General features: G+C 39.5%; 1 protein-coding gene across 1 annotated transcript in view; it reads right to left on the bottom strand.

Moving 5' to 3' along the window:
- The window catches only part of LOC134607709 (serine/threonine-protein phosphatase 6 regulatory ankyrin repeat subunit A-like), a 113339-nt gene that overhangs the window by 2825 nt on the left and 88955 nt on the right, over positions 1 to 21559 (bottom strand). The window contains exons 19-26 of the mRNA XM_063450248.1: positions 17516 to 17722; positions 12289 to 12390; positions 12013 to 12111; positions 10540 to 10686; positions 7771 to 7878; positions 5138 to 5335; positions 2427 to 2633; positions 599 to 1961 (exon numbers count right to left, since the gene is read on the bottom strand). Coding sequence (XP_063306318.1) covers positions 599 to 1961; positions 2427 to 2633; positions 5138 to 5335; positions 7771 to 7878; positions 10540 to 10686; positions 12013 to 12111; positions 12289 to 12390; positions 17516 to 17722 — 2431 coding nt within the window. The remainder of the gene's footprint in view (positions 1 to 598; positions 1962 to 2426; positions 2634 to 5137; positions 5336 to 7770; positions 7879 to 10539; positions 10687 to 12012; positions 12112 to 12288; positions 12391 to 17515; positions 17723 to 21559) is intronic.

The following is a 21559-nucleotide window of genomic DNA, read 5'->3' as shown; positions in this document are numbered from 1 at the left end:
GAGATGCCACTGTGAGATGGACATTCAAAATCACATTTGGTGGAGTTATATAGGCATCCAACCATTTTGGAATAAAGTAATTACATTTATACAGGAAGTGCTGAACAATAGATTAAACCCATCACAAATCCTCTTGGCATGGCCAAAAACATTTCCAGAAAGTTATAAACAGACCCTCCTCTGGATATTTTAGGGGAAGCTAATGCCCCGATACCTGCCTTGCGATAACAACTTTTGGCTAAACTTTTTACTGCTCAACTTTTCAATAAAAGTTAATAATACAAAAACAAAAGAAAAAATACTGAGCATTAATGACTAAATTAAAGGGCGATGAATGGGGTATATTCACAAAAATGGAGAATAGTACATTTTCTTCTAAAACAGCCATAATGGAAACATTTTACAACTCATACATTTTCCCATTCCCCAAGTCTATTACTGTCAGTCCTTCAAACTTCCTTGTGTAGTAAATAAATGTCTGATGGTTACTTGTAAGAGATATAATATTAAGAAAACATTTCTTGAGTGTAACTATACTCTGCCTTATACTTTATATAACTTTAGTGTGAAAGACTATTTTATGTAAGCAAAGTCATACCTTTGTATTTACATAGCAATTTTAAGTAGTAAAACAAGTTGGTGAACAAGTTGAAGGGTGAAGGCGTTGCTGGCTTTCTGGTCATATCGCGAATCAGTGTGGCTCTCCCAAATTTCCACTCCGTGTCCGATTGAGCTTGTATCCTCTGGTAAGTGTCACTCATCATAGCAATCAGGAGATTGATCAGAACAATCAATGTAACCATAAGGTAAACTCCAAACACAAAGCGGACAATAACAAAAGTGAATTGAGGAGTCCGGCTGATGGGTGGAAGGCACCCTGGTTCAACAAGACCAAACAAAGAGAAAAACAAAAGGACTGTTATATCAATGGGATCTTGAATGTTAAAATTATCTGACACAGTTCCATTATCTGACTGGTTTGTCTTAAATGCTGGATATACGGGTTGGTAAACGGCTGAAAGTTGCATGGTGAAAGCTATGTGAAACAATCCTAGAATGACAGCAAACCTTGTCAAGTCTTTTATTAAATCTCTTATGATAATTGCCCAAGGTCCAAAGAGATGGTGGAAGGTAAGGAACTCCAGGAACTGGACAAATGAGAGGGTCATAGCAACACCAAGGAATATATTTCTGGCAAAAAGGCAGTGTAAACGATCAATGTCTGTAAAGAAAAAAGCAAGCAAATGGCAGAAAAAGGCAGCTGCAGAAAATCCTAAAACAAAAACACGTATCCAGGCAAGACCTGCTCTTTCTCCTTGGTGGGTGAGCTCAGAAACCAGGGTACCTAATAGCCACATTAGCAACAACCATTCATTCCAGTACGGTATGGTGCGTCCTTCATAAATTGGGCTAAGTGGTGGGTAGACAATGGTTAGGATGAACAATACGAGCAGGAATATATGAGAGGCCAAATAACTCATGAATTTCATGATAGGGATTTTGTTAAATTGGTGTTTGAGAGGTAGAGAAAACACAAGCCATACCGGTGGGCATGCTAAAAAACTAAAAAACAGGAGGACTAGTTTCCAAGCTGCCCAGTCCAAATTGCCGTACCAAACATCTGTCAGATATTTCTGGACAGCTGGGTGTGCCACTACATCTTTCTGTTCGCATTCTATTAAACAATCCAATATAGTGGTGCCTCTGTGGTCTACCGCCCTCAGGATGTACCCAGCATTTTTACTTCCAGAGGCTATAGTGAGCAGTTCGGTGGCCATGCTCTCACTGTACTTGGCAGCGTTCAGAAGGTCCACTGCCCTTTCTTTCTCCTTGAGGCCAGCAATGCTGAAGGCTCTAGAAAGCTTGACAGCCATATCCAAAGGGGCAGTGGAATTAAGAACATATTCCTCTATGATCCGGTTGTCGTTTAACTTCCCACAGACCATGAGGTCGAAAACGAACTGTAAAATATTATAATTGAGTTATTTTACAAAATTAAAAGGTTCTCAGCAACAGGCAATGCACAGCAAACGAGAAATAGATGCAGCAGAAAAAAAACTAGCTTTTACATATTGATTTACTATGTTATATACTATGCAATTAAACCATGCAAAGCATTACTGATTTAGGGTTTAGTATTAAGTGATCATGTTAATTTTTCCCATCAATTGCAAAAGTTCTGGATTCAAGACTTTATGGTTGAACTGTTCATTAACCACCTGGCACCATAAAAACTTCATTTTCTGGAGTTCTCATGGAGCCCAGAGTGTTCCTTTAAGGGCTGTGGCATGACTTTGATGTAAGACTAACTGAGAGAACAGATTATTCTAAATGTGCCTATATGTTTTGAACTACCTTTCCCGTCAGATGACGTGGTTAAGGAAGAGTGTCACATGCTATGAGCATCTTTACATGACATTAATTACCTTCCTGTCCTCGAGCAGCCTTAACGTATTATGAGTCTTCTTTAGCAGGAAGCTTACCACCTCCTGGTGATTTTCGGAAGCGGCATACTGTATTGCCGTCTTTCCGTTTTTACATTCCAAAGCTGGGTTTGCGCCGCATTCTATGAGAAATCGAACAGTTTCCAGGAAGCCAGATTTTGCAGCAAAATGCAAAGGACACCAGCCATTCTGCAACAATTGATTATGATAATTATACTGTAAATTCATTGATAAAGTATTAACAATGTCTGCCACACTGATCTGGGTAAACCTGAGTAAAATGTGTAGTGGAGTCTGATTGAGATCAATAAACACTAAAGGAACAGTGACATCAACATTTAATACCTAAACATAATATTAATGTTATAATACACTATCTAATTATTTGTTTTTAAGTCACATGTTGAATTTTTTAATGAAAACTTTTCCCATATTTTGACATCCGTATTAACGCACCTTTGGTCAGATTGTCAGGTATCTGACCCAGTACTCACTATTCTTCCTTCTCAAAGTTCTTACCTTCACCCCACAAGTTCCTTTGCTGCAGACAAACTCTCTGACGCTGTTTGCAGCATGGAATGGAATAATTCTAGCTGTGCTGGTATGTTAAATAAAATGAATGAGCTGGAGTATAATAACATTAAGATTATTTTAGGATATTATAAATTGTTCCTTTAAATACCAGTCCAACTAGTTTTTGACTCACATAGTACTATAACAATTATATATCGCCAATTCGCCAAGATGGAGACTGTTGTGTCTGACTGTAATTAGTGCAAAGATTGAGAGGCAAAAAGTTGGCCACTAATTGATAACAGGTTCTCTTAACAACTAAAGAGAACAGACAGGCAATATTAATGCAAAAACCAAGTTGAAGCAGTTGTAGATACTTTTTATTTTTATGCGCTGATAACTATGTACAGGATTTACCGATCATTAGTGCTATTAGTGTTATATTAAATAGCTGTGTGTTCCCCTTCTTCACACTCTCTTCCACTTCATTGATTGAGGAAATGCAGCGTAAACACAGCTTGCTGCCCACAAATAATTTAGTGCACTTGATGCATGAAACATGGTAAGTGTTTATTTATTGATCCTCTGCATTGAACCCAAGATCCTGAATCTTGAGTCAACTGCAGTAACAGGACCTGCCTTAAGGCGGAATTTGATGGACGTTAAAGAAACGCCAATAACCAGTGGTCAATCCATTTGCAAATGGCTTGACAACTTACTTGGGGTGTACAGTGCACTGGGAGCTGGAACCTGCTGCAAGGACAACTGTCACGTCAACACTATTTTTTAATATAATGATAATTTCATCAAGATTTGAAAGGAAATAGAAAATTTGAAAAATAAATGAAAAAAAAAACAAAAAACGAAATACTCATTCCCACCGTTACTATATCACAGGATCCTGCAGCCATATGAATACACCATGTGTCAGACAGCCACACGCACACACCTTGTGTCAGACAGCCATATGCACACACCTTGTGTCAGATAGCCATATGCAAACACCTTGTGTCAGACAGCCATATGCACACACCTTGGTTCAGACAGCCATATGCACACACATTGGTTCAGACAGCCATATGCACACAACTTGGTTCAGACAGCCATATGCACACACCTTGGTTCAGACAGCCATATGCAAACACCTTGGGTCAGACAGCCATATGAACACACCTTGGGTCAGACAGCCACATGCACACACCTTGGGTCAGACAGCCACATGCACACACCTTGGGTCAGACAGCCACATGCATACACCTTGGGTTGGACAATGTTTGAAAACCGACAGTTAGTCTCTATGGTTTTTACTGCTTCACTCCCTGCACACTAGAGTGACATCATCAGACTGACTAACTAACTGTCAAAGTCAAACACTGTCTGACCCAAGGTGTAGGTATATGGCGGAAGGTCCCGTCAGATACTAGAAGATAGGGATACGTTTTTCTCATTTAGTTTTTACATATATTTCATTTAACAAAGTATCTATTTCCTTTCAAAACTTGATCAAAGGATCATTATATTAAAAAAGTGTTGAGGTGGCAGTTCTACTTTAACTTCAATGACCCAGGCCTAGCCTTGCAGTGCCAGCTCATTGGCTCAGCGATTCATTTGAGTGATCTCAGCCAATGAGCTAGGCCCTGCCAATGCATCAGCTGAGTGATCTCAGCCAATGAGCTAGGCCGTGCACTGCCAGGGTTAATTTAGTACTGCAGCTTCCAGGGGCACGGGATGAGGAAACTGGTGGACCCCTGGTACATGGTCAAACCATTCCCAAATAGTTTAACTACTTAACCTGAGAGAATACCAGGGCACTTCTAGCACATAACGACTACAGCCTTCTGGCACATAACGACTGCAGCCTTCTATCACATAACCACTAATGCTAAATTACTATTTACTGTTACTGACTTACTATTGTACCTTCAGTTCTCCAATAAAATACCAACAATTCTTCCATGTTTTCTGTGAGCTCTACTATAAGCAGTTCAAAGAGTGGTTTACTGAAGGCATTTTACCATGGACCGTACCCTTGGAGAACAATGTGGTGTATATTATTAAGATGTACATCGTTCGGTCACACCCATGAAAGCTCCTGCAGAGTCATGGAATAAATCATGACTTGATTTCCTTATACCAGTATGTAAAGTGTTAATGTGTCATTTGTACAAGCAAGTCTGCACCTTATCGGTCACATTTATCTCAGCTCCTTGACCAATCAGAGCTCTCATTGTTTCATTGTGGCCATTGGAACCCGCCAGGTGGAGGCACGTTCTCCCTTGTTTGTCTTTCATGTGCAGCTGGGAGGTGGATTTACTTAACAGGAGACCGACAACCGCAGTGTGACCATTCTTGGCTGCGAGGTGCATTGGCGTGGAACCCTATGGAGAAAAAGGACATATTAAATATAACTAAAGCATTGTTACAATGTGTCGAGGACAGGCTTTACTAATCTATTTTGGTATTAATGTCAGGCTTAAAAAAAACTGTATTAAAAAATGTTTACTTACATTTGTACCTATATTAATTTTTACATTTAGATTTATGCCCCCACTTTAAAAAGAAGAAACGTAAAATAGCTTTTACACTTTCAGTGACGGGACAGACTTCTTACTGCAGCCCGATCGTCCTACGGTGAAGTCATCAGTCATGATGACGTTTGTTCAATCAGATGCTTGTTATTGAGAAACACTGAGGACACACAGTGCACATGTGGAAATTGCAGTTATCCACCAGTCCAATGCTTCTCTATGAGAAGCACGGAATTCAATGGTGGCATTCAGCATCATCACACTGTGTGTGATTACGCCAAATGTGAAATCCACTATTAGCTGAATGGTTGACAGCCACTAGAGGTGAGTTTTTGAAAATAATTAAATATTGCCAGTCTTACAGAAAAAGGGTTAGCTGTTCACTGAGCCCACTATCAATACAGTATCAATACATAAATCATATTAGAATTATTGGATGAAAATAAGTAAGGACAAAGATTATAGTTTGCTTGCTTTGTGCAAAGTATCATAAATACAATTTTAAATGTCGTTCTCCAACATATGCAGAATGTAATATATACAAAAATGCACAATGCCCATTAAAAGGTGGCTGTACAGATTACTCCCTTATGTTTACTGGATATATACGACTGGTTAACAAATAATATTTTACCTGTTTTGGTTATCCTAATTTTTCCAGCATTCGTTTGACCAATAAACCATAGAATACTATCACAGACAATTTACAGTGCATTCAGAAAGTATTCAGACCCCATTAATTTCACATTTTAATGTTGCCTCATACTACAATTGTTTAAATATTTTTTCCACATCAATTTACACTCAATATCCCCAAAACAACAAAGTAAAATTCTGGTTTTTGGAAACTTGTTTGCAAATTTGTTAAAAAAGATGAATCTAATTTCTCTCGATCATCCTTGAGATGTTCCTACAGTTTGATTGAAGTCCATCTGTGGTAAATTCAACTGATTGGACATGACTTTTAAAGGCACACCCCTATCTAGCTGTAAATGCAAATTATAGCAATTACCAAACCATGAAGTCAGACAGGATTGTGTCGAAGCACAGACCTGGGGAAGGCTAAAAAATAATTTCAGCTGGGTTGAAGGTTCCCAAGAGCACAGTGAGCTCCAGGACTCTCCCAAAAGCTGTCAAACTGAGCAATCAGGGAGAAAGACCGTGGTAAGAGGGGTGACCAAGGATCCAATTGATAGTCTGGGTGAGCTCTAGAGATCATGTGTGGAGATGGGCGATACTTACAGAAGGATAACCATCAGTGTAATGCTCCACTGATTTGGCCTTTATAGCAGACTGGCCAAATGGAAATCTCTCTTCACTGCAAGATGCATGAAAGCCCACTTGGAATTTGCAAAAATTCACCCAAAGGACTTTCATAAACAATTTCTGATGTACAAGCCAAGACAACACAAGAGTGACTTAGGGTCATGTCCTTGAGTGGCATACCCAGAGCTTGGACTTGTACCAAATCTAACATCTGTGGACAGACCTAAGAGTGGCTGTCCACCAATGGTCTTCATCCAACCTGGCAGAGCTTGAGAGGATATACAGAGATTAACCCCTTAAGGACACATGACATGTCTGACATGTCAAGATTCCCTTTTATTCCAGAAGTTTGGTCCTTAAGGGGTTAATGACAGAAACTACCCAAATCCAGTTGTTAAAAGATTGTCGTATCATTCCCAAAAAGATTTGCCAAAGGTACTTCAACTAAGTACTGAGTAATAGGTCTGAATACTTTTGTCAATACTTTTTTTTCCTCTGTCAATATGGGGTATTGAGTGAAGATTGAAATAATTTAAACAATTGTAGATTTAGGATGCAACATTAAAAAATGTGAAAAACAAAGGGGTCTGAACGCACTGTATTCTCTTTAAATTAAACGTGATTAACCTTATCATCCAAATATACGTCCAATGGATTGATAAGTGGATGATTTCTCAAGTCTGGCACTTGATAGACAATAGTGTGTGAAGACTTGAAGTAATTTATAAAGATGGGCAAGAAATCTTTCAAATGTTGCAGCCACCACAAAATAACCAAACCAATGTAATGCCAAGAACAGATTAAGGTGAATTATTGCACCAAAACCTTTAACTAGAATGCTGCCTAACATATAACACTTCTTATTATAACCCTTCTGTGTGATGTCATACGTGACCAAATCCCCAGATATTTTGATCCCCAGTTAATCCTGAAGAAATACATTTAAAAAAACATGAAATACAATAATTCAGAAGCTTTTGTGAGTAAGTATTAAAATTATTTAATATATAATTTGTTACCTGCTGGCTGGTGGCCACATCAACTTGAACTCCTGGATAATTTAATAAAAGACGAACTAGACTTTCATGACCCGATTGTGAAGCCAGATGTAACGGTGTGTATCCTGACTTAAAGGGAAAAGATGCAAAGTAAGGAACTGTTTAGTATTAGATTGGACTTTACATGATGTAGATAATTTTTTTTATTTACATGCATTAAATCTATACTTTCTAATAAAAAGTAAATTGCCAAAGGACTGAAGGCTGTATATTGACTTAACCAGGATGTATTTATGTATATATTCCCCCCTCTGTCTCCACTAGACCACCAGTGATAAGCTTCTTCACTGAAAGGAAGAGTATTCATGAGAGATCATGAGATAAAAATGTTAGAAAATGGAGCAGTGATTATTAATGCATTTTACTCTGTAGCATAGAGTATGGCAGATGTAAGGCCACTCCTAATGTCTGAGAGCACTCAACCAACACTCTCAGCATGAGTGCAGTCCTAAATGGACCTACCCTCTATAGAGCTGACCTCTTCTGCTAAAGCATCCCAGATGTGGCTGACATGGCATGGCACCTAGTAGGATCTAGTGGGTCCCAGGTAAATTCTCATGCTAAACCTTTTGACATCTAACCTTGGCAAAGTGCTAGGGCGATTGTGGCACCGTCCATAATCACTCCAGCTGGCTCTAGAAGTAATAATACCTGGAATGTTCCTTTAATTATTAGGGTATGTTAAATCTCCCACTAAGTTCGCTATCAAAATGTTGCTAATAACATGTTGTCTACCTGCAAACTAGATCAAGTCGTATTGTACTCATTTACATGGACTGAATGTGCAGGCAGACAGCTTTCAATGGTGTTTAATTATTACTGTATTTGAGCAATTGATTAGTATTTCCATTTCTTGTTTCCAGATTTTGATCATTCGGTTTTATTCAGACAGTGTGGTATCTGGCCTACATTTTCTGTAATTCTGAGGCTGTATTGGACAATCTGCATGTTGATAAATCTTGAGAACATTGTCTGTATTAGGCACTCTGAATGACCTGGAATGATTTTGCTAACCCAGACTGGAGGCATTTGGTCTTTAGAAAATAAACCTTTTAGATAGGCTTAGACTACAATCTCCATAATTCTCCTCTGGCCAACTCCATCACACGGAGAGTGACTCTGAATCATTATAAGGGTTATGATTTTATAATACGGCAAATAAACTTTACTAAGGGTTGAAGGGTCCAAAGTAGCATGGTCTAAAGAAGGTCTAAAATAATTTTTTCCCCATCTTACAAAAATTTATTTATTCTGTTATGTATTGTGACAAAACTATGTATTTTATTCCCAAAGTTACTTTCCCTGTGTTCGGTAGATAAATCTACCGAACGCCGACCACCCCCCTTACTCATTAACTTCAAAGAAACCACAGACTTAAGGGCTCTCCCTGTGTGGCTGAACAACACGTGCTGGAGAAAACGGCGGCCATCTTGTCGCACGAAAGCAGGCAGCAGGACTTGGTCGTTGAGTGTCTGGAACTATAAGTCGGACACTTGACTTCGCGAACACCGGCTAAACTTCACAAACGCCTGCTTTTTTCCCTGACAAGCCTGGAGAGCGCAGTTCGGTAGGTTTGTTCACACGAACAAGGCAAAAAAAGCTACCTATGAGCCAGGAGAACCGTTCGTCTTTTTGTTCATTTTGGAACTCCCGAATGTGACCGACTGCTACCACTGATTCTATGGAACTAATTTGGGCAGGCGTCACGTGTGCGGTCGGTCAAAACTTTACCCCGGTGGCCATACGACTGTGTTCGTGGGATCTGAGCGCTATTTGGACAACTTGGGCGCTCAGATCCAGGCTATCTGGGGATATAACATTTGTGGGGGTTCCTATATGTGTTATGTGTATTTTTAATATTTTATGTTTTATGATTTGGGACTCCAGTGCCTGGGAGATAATTAGTTTAAGCAAAGTACACTAAATTATCTCCCAGACACTGAGACTCCAGTGAGTGTTGTGGGAGTGTCATGGGCGTGTTGTGGGAGTGTTCTGCTATACTTTGGCTTGAGATCCCCTGATGGGGGTCTGTGTACAAAAGTGGGCCATCTGACCATAATTAAACATTCCTGCACCCTTCATCGAGTCTCGACTGATAGAAACATAGAAACATAGAATGTGACGGCAGATAAGAACCATTCGGCCCATCTAGTCTGCCCAGTTTTCTAAATACTTTCATTAGTCCCTGGCATTAGTATAGTATCTTATAGTAAGGATAGCCTTATGCCTATCCCACGCATGCTTAAACTCCTTTACTGTGTTAACCTCTACCACTTCAGCTGGAAGGCTATTCCATGCATCCACTACCCCTTTATGTATTTAAATGTTTCTATCATATCCCCCCTGTCTCGTCTTTCCACCAAGCTATACATGTTAAGATTCTTTAACCTTTCCTTGTAAGTTTTATCCTGCAATCCATGAACCAGTTTAGTAGCCCTTCTTTGAACTCTCTCTAAGGTATCAATATCCTTCTGAAGATGTCGGGTATGTGACCGAAGAACCGCTGGATTTACTTTTACTAACAACTTGGATTTTGGGAACGTACGAATCAATGTTCTATGCGAAAGAGCTATAATAACTAAGTCCCTAGCATTTAGGGAGTATACGAATGAATTAGGTATACGAAAGACACGCCGTGTGTTGCTATTTGCAGGAAAGTGGTGCGGCAGTTATCAATATTAGGGTATCCTAAAAATGTCAAATAAAACCGTATTATTGATCCACCCTTACTTCGGTCCATTGTTCTTTCAGAAGCAGTGAGTCTGGGGCCACTTTGGGAGGTTCACTTAGCACGGATGCTGGCACTTTGGTCAAAATTTCTCGGACGAAATCCATCTGGCCATATTGAGCTGCGACGTGGAGAGCTGTAAACCCAGTCTGAGGAGGAAAATAAGGTATTGAGAATTGAGAAATTATCACAAAATTCATTCTAATACTTTTAGAGCTTTCACAGTCCATACACCAGCTTGGAAAAATAAATGCACACTCTGCAACTAATATTTGCAAATTAATTGTAGACCACAGTGACATGGCTTCAGATTGGAAACTCAACAAAAGGGAAATTAGTTTATGTGTCTTAGGCCATGGCTTTTACCCACTGGAGCCAATTGCCGTTATTTATCGCCCCCTGATTCCCCTCTCCTCCTTCATGACCACTTTGCTGCATGGCTACCCTACTTCCTCTCCTCTAACATACCATCCCTAATTCTCGGGGACTTCAATATTCCCATTAACCCACCCCTGAACTTAGCAGCCTCAACGCAAGATGCTACTAAGGAGCTTCTCTATGCTGTAGTAATTTCCCGCATGGATTATTGTAAACCTTTTCTAATCGGTCTTCCCAAAAACCGTATTGCCCCATTACAGTCTGTAATGAATGCTGCCGCCAGACTGATTTTCCCCTGTAGTCGGTCCTCTCACACCTCTGTCAGTCCTTACATTGGCTTCCTGTATCCTATAGGAGTCAATACAAAGTTCTAACCTATACCTATAAAGCATTGACCAATTCTAGCCCCTCTTATATATCTTCACAGATCCATAGGTCTTGGTCTCTCCGCTCTGCCGTGACCTTCTCCTGTCCGCTGCTCGCACGCTTGCAGGACTTCTCGCGGGAAGCTCCCTTCCTTTGGAATAGCCTGCCTACCGCCATCAGATTCTCCCCTAGTCTTCAATCCTTTAAGAAGTGCCTTAAAACCCATCTCTATAGGAAAGTTTATGGCCTCCCAGAGTGACTTCTACTTTACATACCTGTCTCTTGCTCTCTCCTAAAGGGCAGCACTCTACTCTCTCCTCACAGCTCTGCTTCACTCCCACCTTATTTGATTGCTATTTCCTGTTTTACACCCCACCTCCTATAGACTGTAAGCTTGTTTGAGCAGGGTCCTCTTCAACCTATCGTTCCTGTAAGTTTTCTTGTAATTGTCCTATTTATAGTTAAATCCCCCCTCTCATAATATTGTAAAGCGCTACGGAATCTGTTGGCGCTATATAAATGGCAATAATATTAATAATAATAATAATAATTCCCAATTTTGAGATGTCCCAGGTGTATGCATAACCAAGTTAAAGAACAGTAACTGCTAAATGTTAGTCTGCTATGCCTTTGTTATAGTTATAGAGTACCATTATAGTACCACCATTAAAAGTTATCTTATGACACCACTTCTGGATGACCCAGTTAAAATGCCCATGGGAAGACCTCACCTTGGTGCTGGTAATGCGTAATGAGACACTGCCTTTTAAGACTTCGAGTACATTAATGTGTCCATTCTTAGCTGCCAGATGGATTGCGGTCATTCTTTCCTGTCAAAAAAAATAAAATTAAAATAAATATAGGTAAACTTAGTGAGCAAACTTTTACTGTTTACTAATATCAATTTTTTAGCATCCTCAAAACAACTTTCAAAAAAGTGTCAGTTTCTCTTTAATATTAAAAAAGTTTAATCAGAGGTCCATGCTTTCTTTTTTTTTTTAACTCACCCCGTTCTCATCCGATGCGGACGCACCAGTTTCCAATAGGACCTTGACCACCTCTGAATGACCGCCCGCGGCAGCCAGATGCATTGGCGTGGAGTCATTAGTCTGCAACATCAAGGAGAGAGTGAGGTGCTATTAATAAAATAACATTTCCATTCACTAAAAGCAACGTATGACCTTGACTTGTACGAAGAACAATAGCTGAGCTCAGATCAAGTTCTTTTTTCCAAGTGTAATTGATTTTTTTGCATGCCAAAAATGACAATAGGGCAGAGGGAATTGTTTAGTACTTTCACTGTTCAGGATTTATTCACTAAAAGCAGCATTATAGTGAGTTCACAACACACTTGCAAAATAAAAATACTACTAATTGATGAAATGGTTAGCAGCCCTAATAATCTGTGAACCTGGACTTAGAAAGGGACCTACGGTCAGAAGGAAGAGACTCTGGTTTGGGTAGTCTGAGCTGCCACATTGACTTTGAACAAGCGCTAGAAATCCCATCTTTTTATTTATAGAAACCTAGACCTACAGAAGTGGCAAAAAAAAACCTAAAATAGAGTCTCACAGCTGCAGGCCCACATTTATAGGGGGGAAAGGCAGGAAGTCCTGTTAGATCTGAGACGTTAACAAACATGGATAACTCTATACCATAACAACCTTTGTCTTGTCCCCCTTGTTTATAAACAAAACAATATAATAAAGCTGATGGCTATGCAAAACTAGAGGCAATTTAGTAGGTAATTATGCAGGATCATTTGTCCCCAATAGTTTGATTCTCTATATCTGGAGAATTTGATGGGTGGATAATGTTGCACCCAATGTGTCATGTTAGAAGAAGGTCTTGTTCTGAGTTTTCTTCCACTTTTTTGGTTCTGGTTAGTTTTCTCTATGCCTGCATCTGACACACCAGCTGAACTTTGGTTAAAATTTTAAAAACTTGGAGGAACTTTCTAGTTGTGCGTAAAATTCTGCATCTCTACTTTTGTCATGCTGCAGATGTACTCTGTTCACTATAAGTTCCCACCTTCCTTTAGACACTATCTTCATCTTCACAATGCATCAGCAATCTGGAGTCTCAATCATAGATCTTTTGTTTGTTTTATCAAAGATTGTAAACATTGTTGCACCTTTCCACATACCTGGACGTTATAAAGCAGTTTTGTTGGACTTGGAGACAAAACCGATTTCAATCATCTCTTCATTAAAAACTGTGCAAAAGGTGGACGGAATTCCATCTATTGGAGTCTTCCGGTCATTTAAAATGCAGTGGCTACGGATTTTGATTGGTTTGGACTACTTATGTCCAATTGCTTTTAGCAGTTTGTACACATTTCAGCTAAGTCTTGTGATTGTGACAATGCATAATGTGTGTTTGAAATCCCATTCCAGTAGAAGTCCACCACTAAGAGAAAGGTGTTCTGATTCCTGTAGGTCAGAGGCAATCATTGCTCTCTGGCATTTCACTGGATTTCTTTTGTTTTGCTTTCTGACTCTCCTTGAATACTGCACGATTATTTACTGTTACAATCTATTACACATCTTTTGCACAATGCAACCTGAAATTTCCCACATGCAGCTTCATCATTACTTTTCAAGTCATTTTCCTCCATTTTTTATTTTATCCTGGTTTGAATGTTCTTGAAAGCCTATCAGCTACGGTGATTCTTTTACCAGGAATATATACTACAGTTACATCATATGTTGTAAGAAAAATTTCTGCATTTGTGGTAGAGCCGAGACTAGAAGATGGTCTATCTTAAAGCACAAGCTATTTGAAAGCCTGTCTTCCTCCATTAGCACTCTCTGTATCTTAAACTAAGTGGCATCAACCTCTATTATAACCTCTTTCTTGAAGTCAGATATCGTAATCCAGTTTTGTCATGTGCACAATTGGATTGTTAATGTCTTCGAAGACTTTGTTTATTGATTCATCCCAAGTCCATTGTGCGTCCTTTTTCTGGAAGTTCTCTTAACGGAGCCCTGGCTTCTCTGAGCCCAGGAATACATTTTGACGCATAATCAAACATTAAGTGACTATATTCTAAATCCTTTTTAGAGGTAGCATTTCTATTGCTGCTATTTTCTCTAGGCCTTCATACAAGCCCGAATTATTTTACGAGAGTAACTCCAATTTCCATTTGGCTTGGATTCAATTTCATAATCTCTAAATAGTGTAGATAGATTTGATCGTGTTATTACTGTGTAGACCCGTTGATCAGAAAGTTATCTGAATATCCACACAATTTAACCTCAAATAGCTTGAGGAGTTTTTTATTTTAAATATTTCATACATAGAGGCAATTCCAAAGGGTACTCTTGCGAAGCTCCATTTGCCACATTTTGTTTATCCAGTTTTGAGTTACATCTGACACACTAAGAGAATACAAAAGCTAGTGATTATAGTAATCCAAAGAACAATCCCAAGAGCAGGGATTAGAGCTGGTATAGCTTTCCCCTACAAGCACGAGACAAGGCTTTGTTGTTGTAGGGTAAACTGGAACTCATTTATTGGCAGCTACAAATGGCCTTATATACAGGTCCCCATGCAAGGGGCACTTCCCCTGGACCTGAGAGTAGACTACAGTAAAAACATACACACAGTATCATTGGTTCTCATGTCTAGGACACTCCCACATAAAACAAGATAATCCACCCTTTGTGCCTGGGAGATAATTGTGTCAGGGATTGTACTAAACTCAATTATCTCCAGGCACAGAAAACATAAATTTTTACAAAAGACCCAAAATACCTTTAAACACACAAAACCTCCACAAACGTTACATCCCTTAATAGCCCCGATCTGGGTGACCAACATATCCAAAAATAATATAATAATTTGTCCAACCGCACACATGGTCCCATGCCCAAAACAGTTCCAGAGAATCAGGGCTTGCGGTCGGTCTAGTTCGGTAGTTTAAAAACCAAACAAACTACCGAACATAGTCAATGTTCGTACCCTGGAGCTTGTTCACCTTGTTCGTAGGAACAATTCCACCGAACAGTGCCCTTCTAAGTGGTGTAGAATCGAACGCAGGCGATTCTGGAAGACCAGCGGTGTTCGGGAGTTACAGTGTATGAAAATAGTTCCATGTCCTCGGCGACCATACACCGCTGCCTGCGTTCGTGAGACCAAGATGGTCATTCATGCGAACAGCGGCCATCCAAACAGATAATTAGAACACTGCGGTTAGAATTGTTCCAAGGAACATAACATTCCAGGTTTCTGCTTCGGAACTCACACTATTCCACATACATGTAGACCTATAGCCCACTGTCTGTAACAAAAACTTTGGCAATTAAGTTTTTTTCAATTCACAATCATTTTGTGAAAGTCATCCAGGTTAAAAATAAAAATAAAAACTTATAGGGTAACTCAACACTTTCACTGTACGATTTTCTTCTGTGTAAGTTTTCTCGATGCGGGTAAAAGACATCGTTAAAGTGTCAAGTTACGGCCACAAACTATAAAACTTTTAGAACCATTATACCAACAGCCTTATAAAAGCAAACATATCTAGGGTCGGCGAGACCCTGTCGTACAGCAAGAGAGGATCAAGAGAGCCCTGTTTTAAGATCTTCTTTCTTCTACCTTCTGTCGTCAAATAAAAAGCCATCATAATGAGACAATGAGATATAGGTACACATTAAAATGAATACTTGATGCAAAACCTGATCAAAAAATTAAAAAAACTGAGGAGTTAAAAAAAATAGATCTAGATTTAGATCTTTGGCCTCGTAAATTATTTTGATGTCTTTAGAACCCCTCAATGGAGTTATATATCATTATGTATCCTATATTTTAGTCTCTCTTGAGGCCCAGGAATACCCTGAGTCTTGTGGAAACCAGACAAGATGCCCTCCAATCTCAATTAATGTCAGGGTCAGGGCAGTTTATGGGCAAAAAAATGGAGTGAACAACCAGTCCTTTACCAATGTCAATCTAAAAAAGATATTTAAATTTCATGTATACAAAGCAATGCAAACTACAAGAAGACCATAAATCGGTACTCATAATTCTTGGTGCTCCAATGCTGGACTGCTCTTTTAGGCTGCTTGGAGTCTCTGCAGAGGAACATTTAAAGGAACACTATAGGCACCCAGACCACTTTATCTCATTGAAGTGCCCTGGTTCCCTTAACCCTGAAATGTAAACATTTTAGCTTCAGAGAAACTCTGAAGGGTTTAGACCACATCTAAGACCTCTTCTAGTTGCTGTCTAATGGGCTCTTCCTGGTGCATAACAGAGTTTGACTTCGTGAAACGATGTTGGACGTTCTCACACTTTGCATGAGGTTGTCTAACATCTATAAATTCCCCATAGCAAATCATTAATTTAATGCTTTCCTGGTGGAAACTTTAAGGCGTGCAGAATATCGCAGGAGGAGGAGACCTAGCCAGCACCGAGTGAGCCTCTGCCCTGGAAAAATGTATAAGGTGTAAAAAGGGTTTGGTGGTGAAGGGGTTAACTTCATAGTGCATCTTTACACCTAAATGTCTACATATATGAATCACATTACAAAGGGCCAAATACGTTCTTTCCTCTAGTAAGTGGATTATAGTCCAGGCGAGAGGCTGTATAGAACTCAGGAAGGGAAATGAAGAACTCCGGTTTACACCAAAGCTAACACTCGGAACCTTGTAGCTCAGACCCAGAACAATGGAAAAAATGCGGAAATGTTTTGCAGAAGCTAATTACACCAGCACACGGCATGCATCAAAGGGGCCTCCAGGAAGGACGATGATACTAGATAGATCTCATAGTTTTTAAATGGAAACATATACTACAAACCGAGAAGAACTGACAACCAAAATGGAACATAAAAAAATAGGTCTCGAGATGGATACACAGATAAAGATCTGTACAAAATAACTTTATATTAGAATAGATAACAGATTTGATAATGGAGGAACTACATACATACAAAGACAAGAACAAAAAAAGTAAAAATGTGATACAGTGATACTAACTCTCAGGCTTAATTTAAGAGAATCACTGTATCACATTTTTATTTTTCCATTTTTGTTATTTTATGTGTCATGGCGCCTGTTGGGCGTGCTCCAGTGAGGCTTGTGCGCATGCACAAGTACATCACCTGACTCTAAGCTCACAGAGTAGCATATAATACATAAGGAGTGGGGTAAAAAGATAACCCTTAAAGGTGAAACGAGAGTTCTGTCTGACCGTGGGGGATTGGATATGCATATATAGGGCGTAGAATGTACTCACCTTGTTGCGTGTTGTGGTTACTCCAGTCTTGTTGAATCTGAGGAGTTCCTTGATTACTGCAACACTGCCTTTCGTGGCTGCAATGTGCGCACACGTGGAGCCGCCCATGTTAGCAGACATCACCAACTCAGGCTTGTGTTTCAGGAATAGTTTCACAACTTCCGAATGATCATTTTCTGCTGCCAGGTGGAGAGGAGTTTGGCCTTCCTAAGGAAATATGGAAATATATATATACACTTATTAATATAACATATATCTCACCTTCAATCCTCTCACTATCATGACAATCAGATTTACAGCTCTGTAGTCAATAGTATTAGGTGATGTATTTCCTAAACAGTGAATTGGGGTGAGTTTGGAACAAAAATCATACAATAAGCAAGATTAATAGTGTTTTTGTTATTTTGTCAGTAAAGTACTTAACGTCAATTCATACTTTGGGCCAATCAGAAAAGAGTCATCCAAAATGAATGTCATTACACTTCGAGTAAGAAAACCAGAAGGCGTGTTCATTATACAGGCAAAGGACCACAAAATAAACTTTTTAGAAAGACATTATCTGAATTCTATAGCAGATCATTTTAAATTCTGATTCATCTCAAGGGAGAAAATTTACAATAAACAAAACCAATCCAAATATTAAAATACTTTTAGTTTATGCAGTAAGTGTGCTTTTTAACCTGTTTAAGTTCAAGAGTAATCCAAAAGCAGAATAAAATAACGAAAACCAAACATAAAAGCTATAAATATATATTGTATGTTAATTAGATTTTACATCATGCAGCAAAATGGGGAGCAATGATCTATAAAGATGCTCAATCGCTAAAATGATAATTATGGACAACTGACGACGAGGGAATTGCAAATTTCAGGAAAAATTGTGGATTATGAAAAATTATCCAGCCAGTAAAACTTAAGCTAAAAATGAATTTTCGCAAACACAGTGAATAAACGTCCACTGATGGTCACCGATATACTACGATCCAATGTGTCAGTAGTTGAAAATTCCAAACAGCCTGTTACATTGTTCATACATCCCACTGAGACTCGCACACTTGAAATCACAGACATTGAGGAAATGCGCTCAACATTTCATGTTAAGATCAAGTGAGCTGTCATCAGTCACAGATCCTCATAGAGAGGAAAGGGAGTGAACCGATGGGAAACTTCCTGCCGGCGGCTGCTGTTCTGAAGTTTCAATAATACAGGAAGAAATAGAGCCTAAAACAGACGGCAGCCTGCTCTTTAAAGATTCACATGCCACGAGCGAAAACCATGTCTGCTGAAATGTATCAGGACAAATATTATGCAAGTGAAATGCGTCATCCAACAAGACATAAACAAGAATAAACGACATGGCATGTATAGGGCACCACGTGATGAGCATGTCTTAAACAGGAGAAACACTAACTACAAAGTGAAACGCTGAGAGTAGTTTTAACCTTTTCAATGCCCGAAGCGTACTTAATGCAATGAGCACACCTACAGCACTCAATGAGTTAAGGAGAACACTAGAATATACATATATTATCATTATTATTATTATATTTATTTCTTTTTTTGCTGAAGGATTTGCAGGTGCAAGCAGTAACCTTCCAGCAGAGATGGCACGATTAAACACAGTTAGTCTAAAAATATCTGAGATAAACACACTGCTGGAGCAAATACATTGGTAAATAAACAATTAATGATTATATGTCATTACAGTAAACTATTTTTCAATAATTAAATATATTTTCTGCTGTACAAGAGTTTATCTTTAAATGTTTAAAATGTAAATTTCAGTGAAGGTTATATGGAATTTGGGCAAAGTCAAGCGCAGGAATAGTTAGAGATATAAAAAATGCCTTTATTTAACATAACAAAAAATGTGTTCATTTGATGTACTGCGTATGATGCAATGGCGTATCTTAATACTGCATACATATTCTAGCTAGATACATTAAAAAAATATCTAGTCATTTCAGTTGTAAAAACTCCTGATGTATGCTTTTGATGTATTCGACAAGATGGCATAGATTTCGCTCATTATATATCCCATATAGCAAAGAAGAAGCTTGTTACATCTAAAAGCAGAAGTGGTCATGGTGGTTGGAGTAACCATTACAGATGAGTATGTCTAGACTCTCCTATGTCTCTACCACGCTCTGCCTTTTCTTACAGGTAGATTATTTGTGTTTCCTGTAACGCAAGGTGAGATGAAGCAGTGATAATTCTGAATGTAATAAATACATACTTCCAGAGAATGGTGGGATTTTCAGTCTAGTTTCCCCTACATGTTTGAAAGCAGGGTATGACTATTTTCATTCATCAGTGTTTGGAATTTCATGGCTTGTTGTGCCTTTAAAAAGGTTCTGATTTGAGGTTCTGATTTGAGGTGCCCTCTATTGCAGTGACGTTTTAGCCGCAAGGCAAACAAGGCATTTGCCTTGGGCGGCATTTTCCAGGGGGCAGCAACAGTCCAGGTGGTCGGTCGGGCAGGCGGCGCTGGTGAGGGAGCATTTTCCCCTGAGCGCTCTGCTTAGCTCCCTCGCGCGACGCAGAGTGATGCCGGGAGCTGGAATATGATGTCATATTCCGGCTCCAGTTGACCGGCATCACTCTGTGCACGGTCGGGGGAACTGAGCAGAGCGCTCAGGGGAAAGTGCTCCCTCGCTAGCGCCGCCCGCCCAGCAGCCCAGCAGCCACTGGACCCCAGGGAGAGGGAGAGGGGGTTAAATAAAAAATTAAAAAAAGTGTGAGTGTGTATTTGTCTGTTAGTGTGTGTCTGTGTGTGTCTGTTAGTGTGTGTGTCTGTTAGTGAATGAGTGTGTGTCTGTGTGTGTGTGTGTGTCTGTTAGTGTGTGTCTGTGTGTGTCTGTTAGTGAGTGTGTGTGTGTCTGTTAGTGAGTGAGTGTGTGTGAATGTGAGTGTGTGTGTCTGTAAGTGAGTGTGAGTGTGTTTGCCTGTTAGTGTGTGTAAGTGTGTGTGTCTGTTAGTGTGTGTGTGTGTGTCTGTTAGCGAGTGTGTGTTTCTGTTAGCTAGTGTATGCGTATCTGTCAGTGAATGTGTGTGTGTGTGTGTATTTAGAAGGCGGGGCAGGGGGGAAGGGTGGGGGTGGGAGGGGGCGCCTGAGTTTTGTCCTGCCTAGGGCAGCACAAAACCAGGATAAACCACTGCTCTATTGAGTATTTCCTCTATTTTAGGGAAGGACATTAACTTCTGTTTTCGCGTAAATATGTTTGTAATTCCTAGACCATGTCTTTATGTTTTAAGGAGGTTCTCCTCTAATCTATTTTATTATTCTCCATAGCAAAATAGATGCAAGTAAGATGTCTCATTTCTTATAGGAATGTGTCTTGTATTACTCTAGATATGTCAATAGCAATCATGGAGGCTTGTAGTAGTGGATGCATGGAATAGCCTTCCATCTGAAGTGGTAGAGGTTAACAAAGTAAAGGAGTTTAAGCATGCGTGGGATAGGCATAAAGCTATCCTAACTATAAGATAAGGCCAGAGACTAATGAAAGTATTTAGAAAACTGGGCAGACTAGATGGGCCGAATGGTTCTTATCTGCCGTCACATTCTATGTTTCTATGTTCCTTGTAAGATATTCTATATTTTGGAACTATTTCTTACATGCATTTCACACTGAGGTGTGGTTAATCTTGAGTGACATGAACAGATGACAATAAGTGTTGTAAGCTCTTCTCTATTTCTGAGTGTCCATGGAACATTGGATGACCTAATAATGAATTGCCAACAAGCATATTGTATCAATAGCATTGACTTGTAATGCTTACACAGCCATTTTGGCGGTATATATGTAGAATGTATTATCTGTGTAGAGGGAGTCTAGGAGAATAAGACACAGACACTGAGACACGGAACATGAAGGCAGAGTGTCTTCACACTCTAAATGTCCAGCGTGTACCATCAGCTGTGAGAGTGTCTTCACACTCTGAATGTCCAGCATGTACCATCAGCTGTGAGAGTGTCTTCACACTCTGAATGTCCAGCATGTACCATCAGCTGTGAGAGTGTCTTCACACTCTGAATGTCCA

This window comes from Pelobates fuscus, chromosome 4 (assembly GCF_036172605.1).
Source record: "Pelobates fuscus isolate aPelFus1 chromosome 4, aPelFus1.pri, whole genome shotgun sequence".
Lineage (NCBI taxonomy): Eukaryota > Metazoa > Chordata > Amphibia > Anura > Pelobatidae > Pelobates > Pelobates fuscus.
The sequence above is the reverse complement of the archived record's forward strand: the minus strand, read 5'-3'. Positions and strand labels throughout refer to the sequence as shown.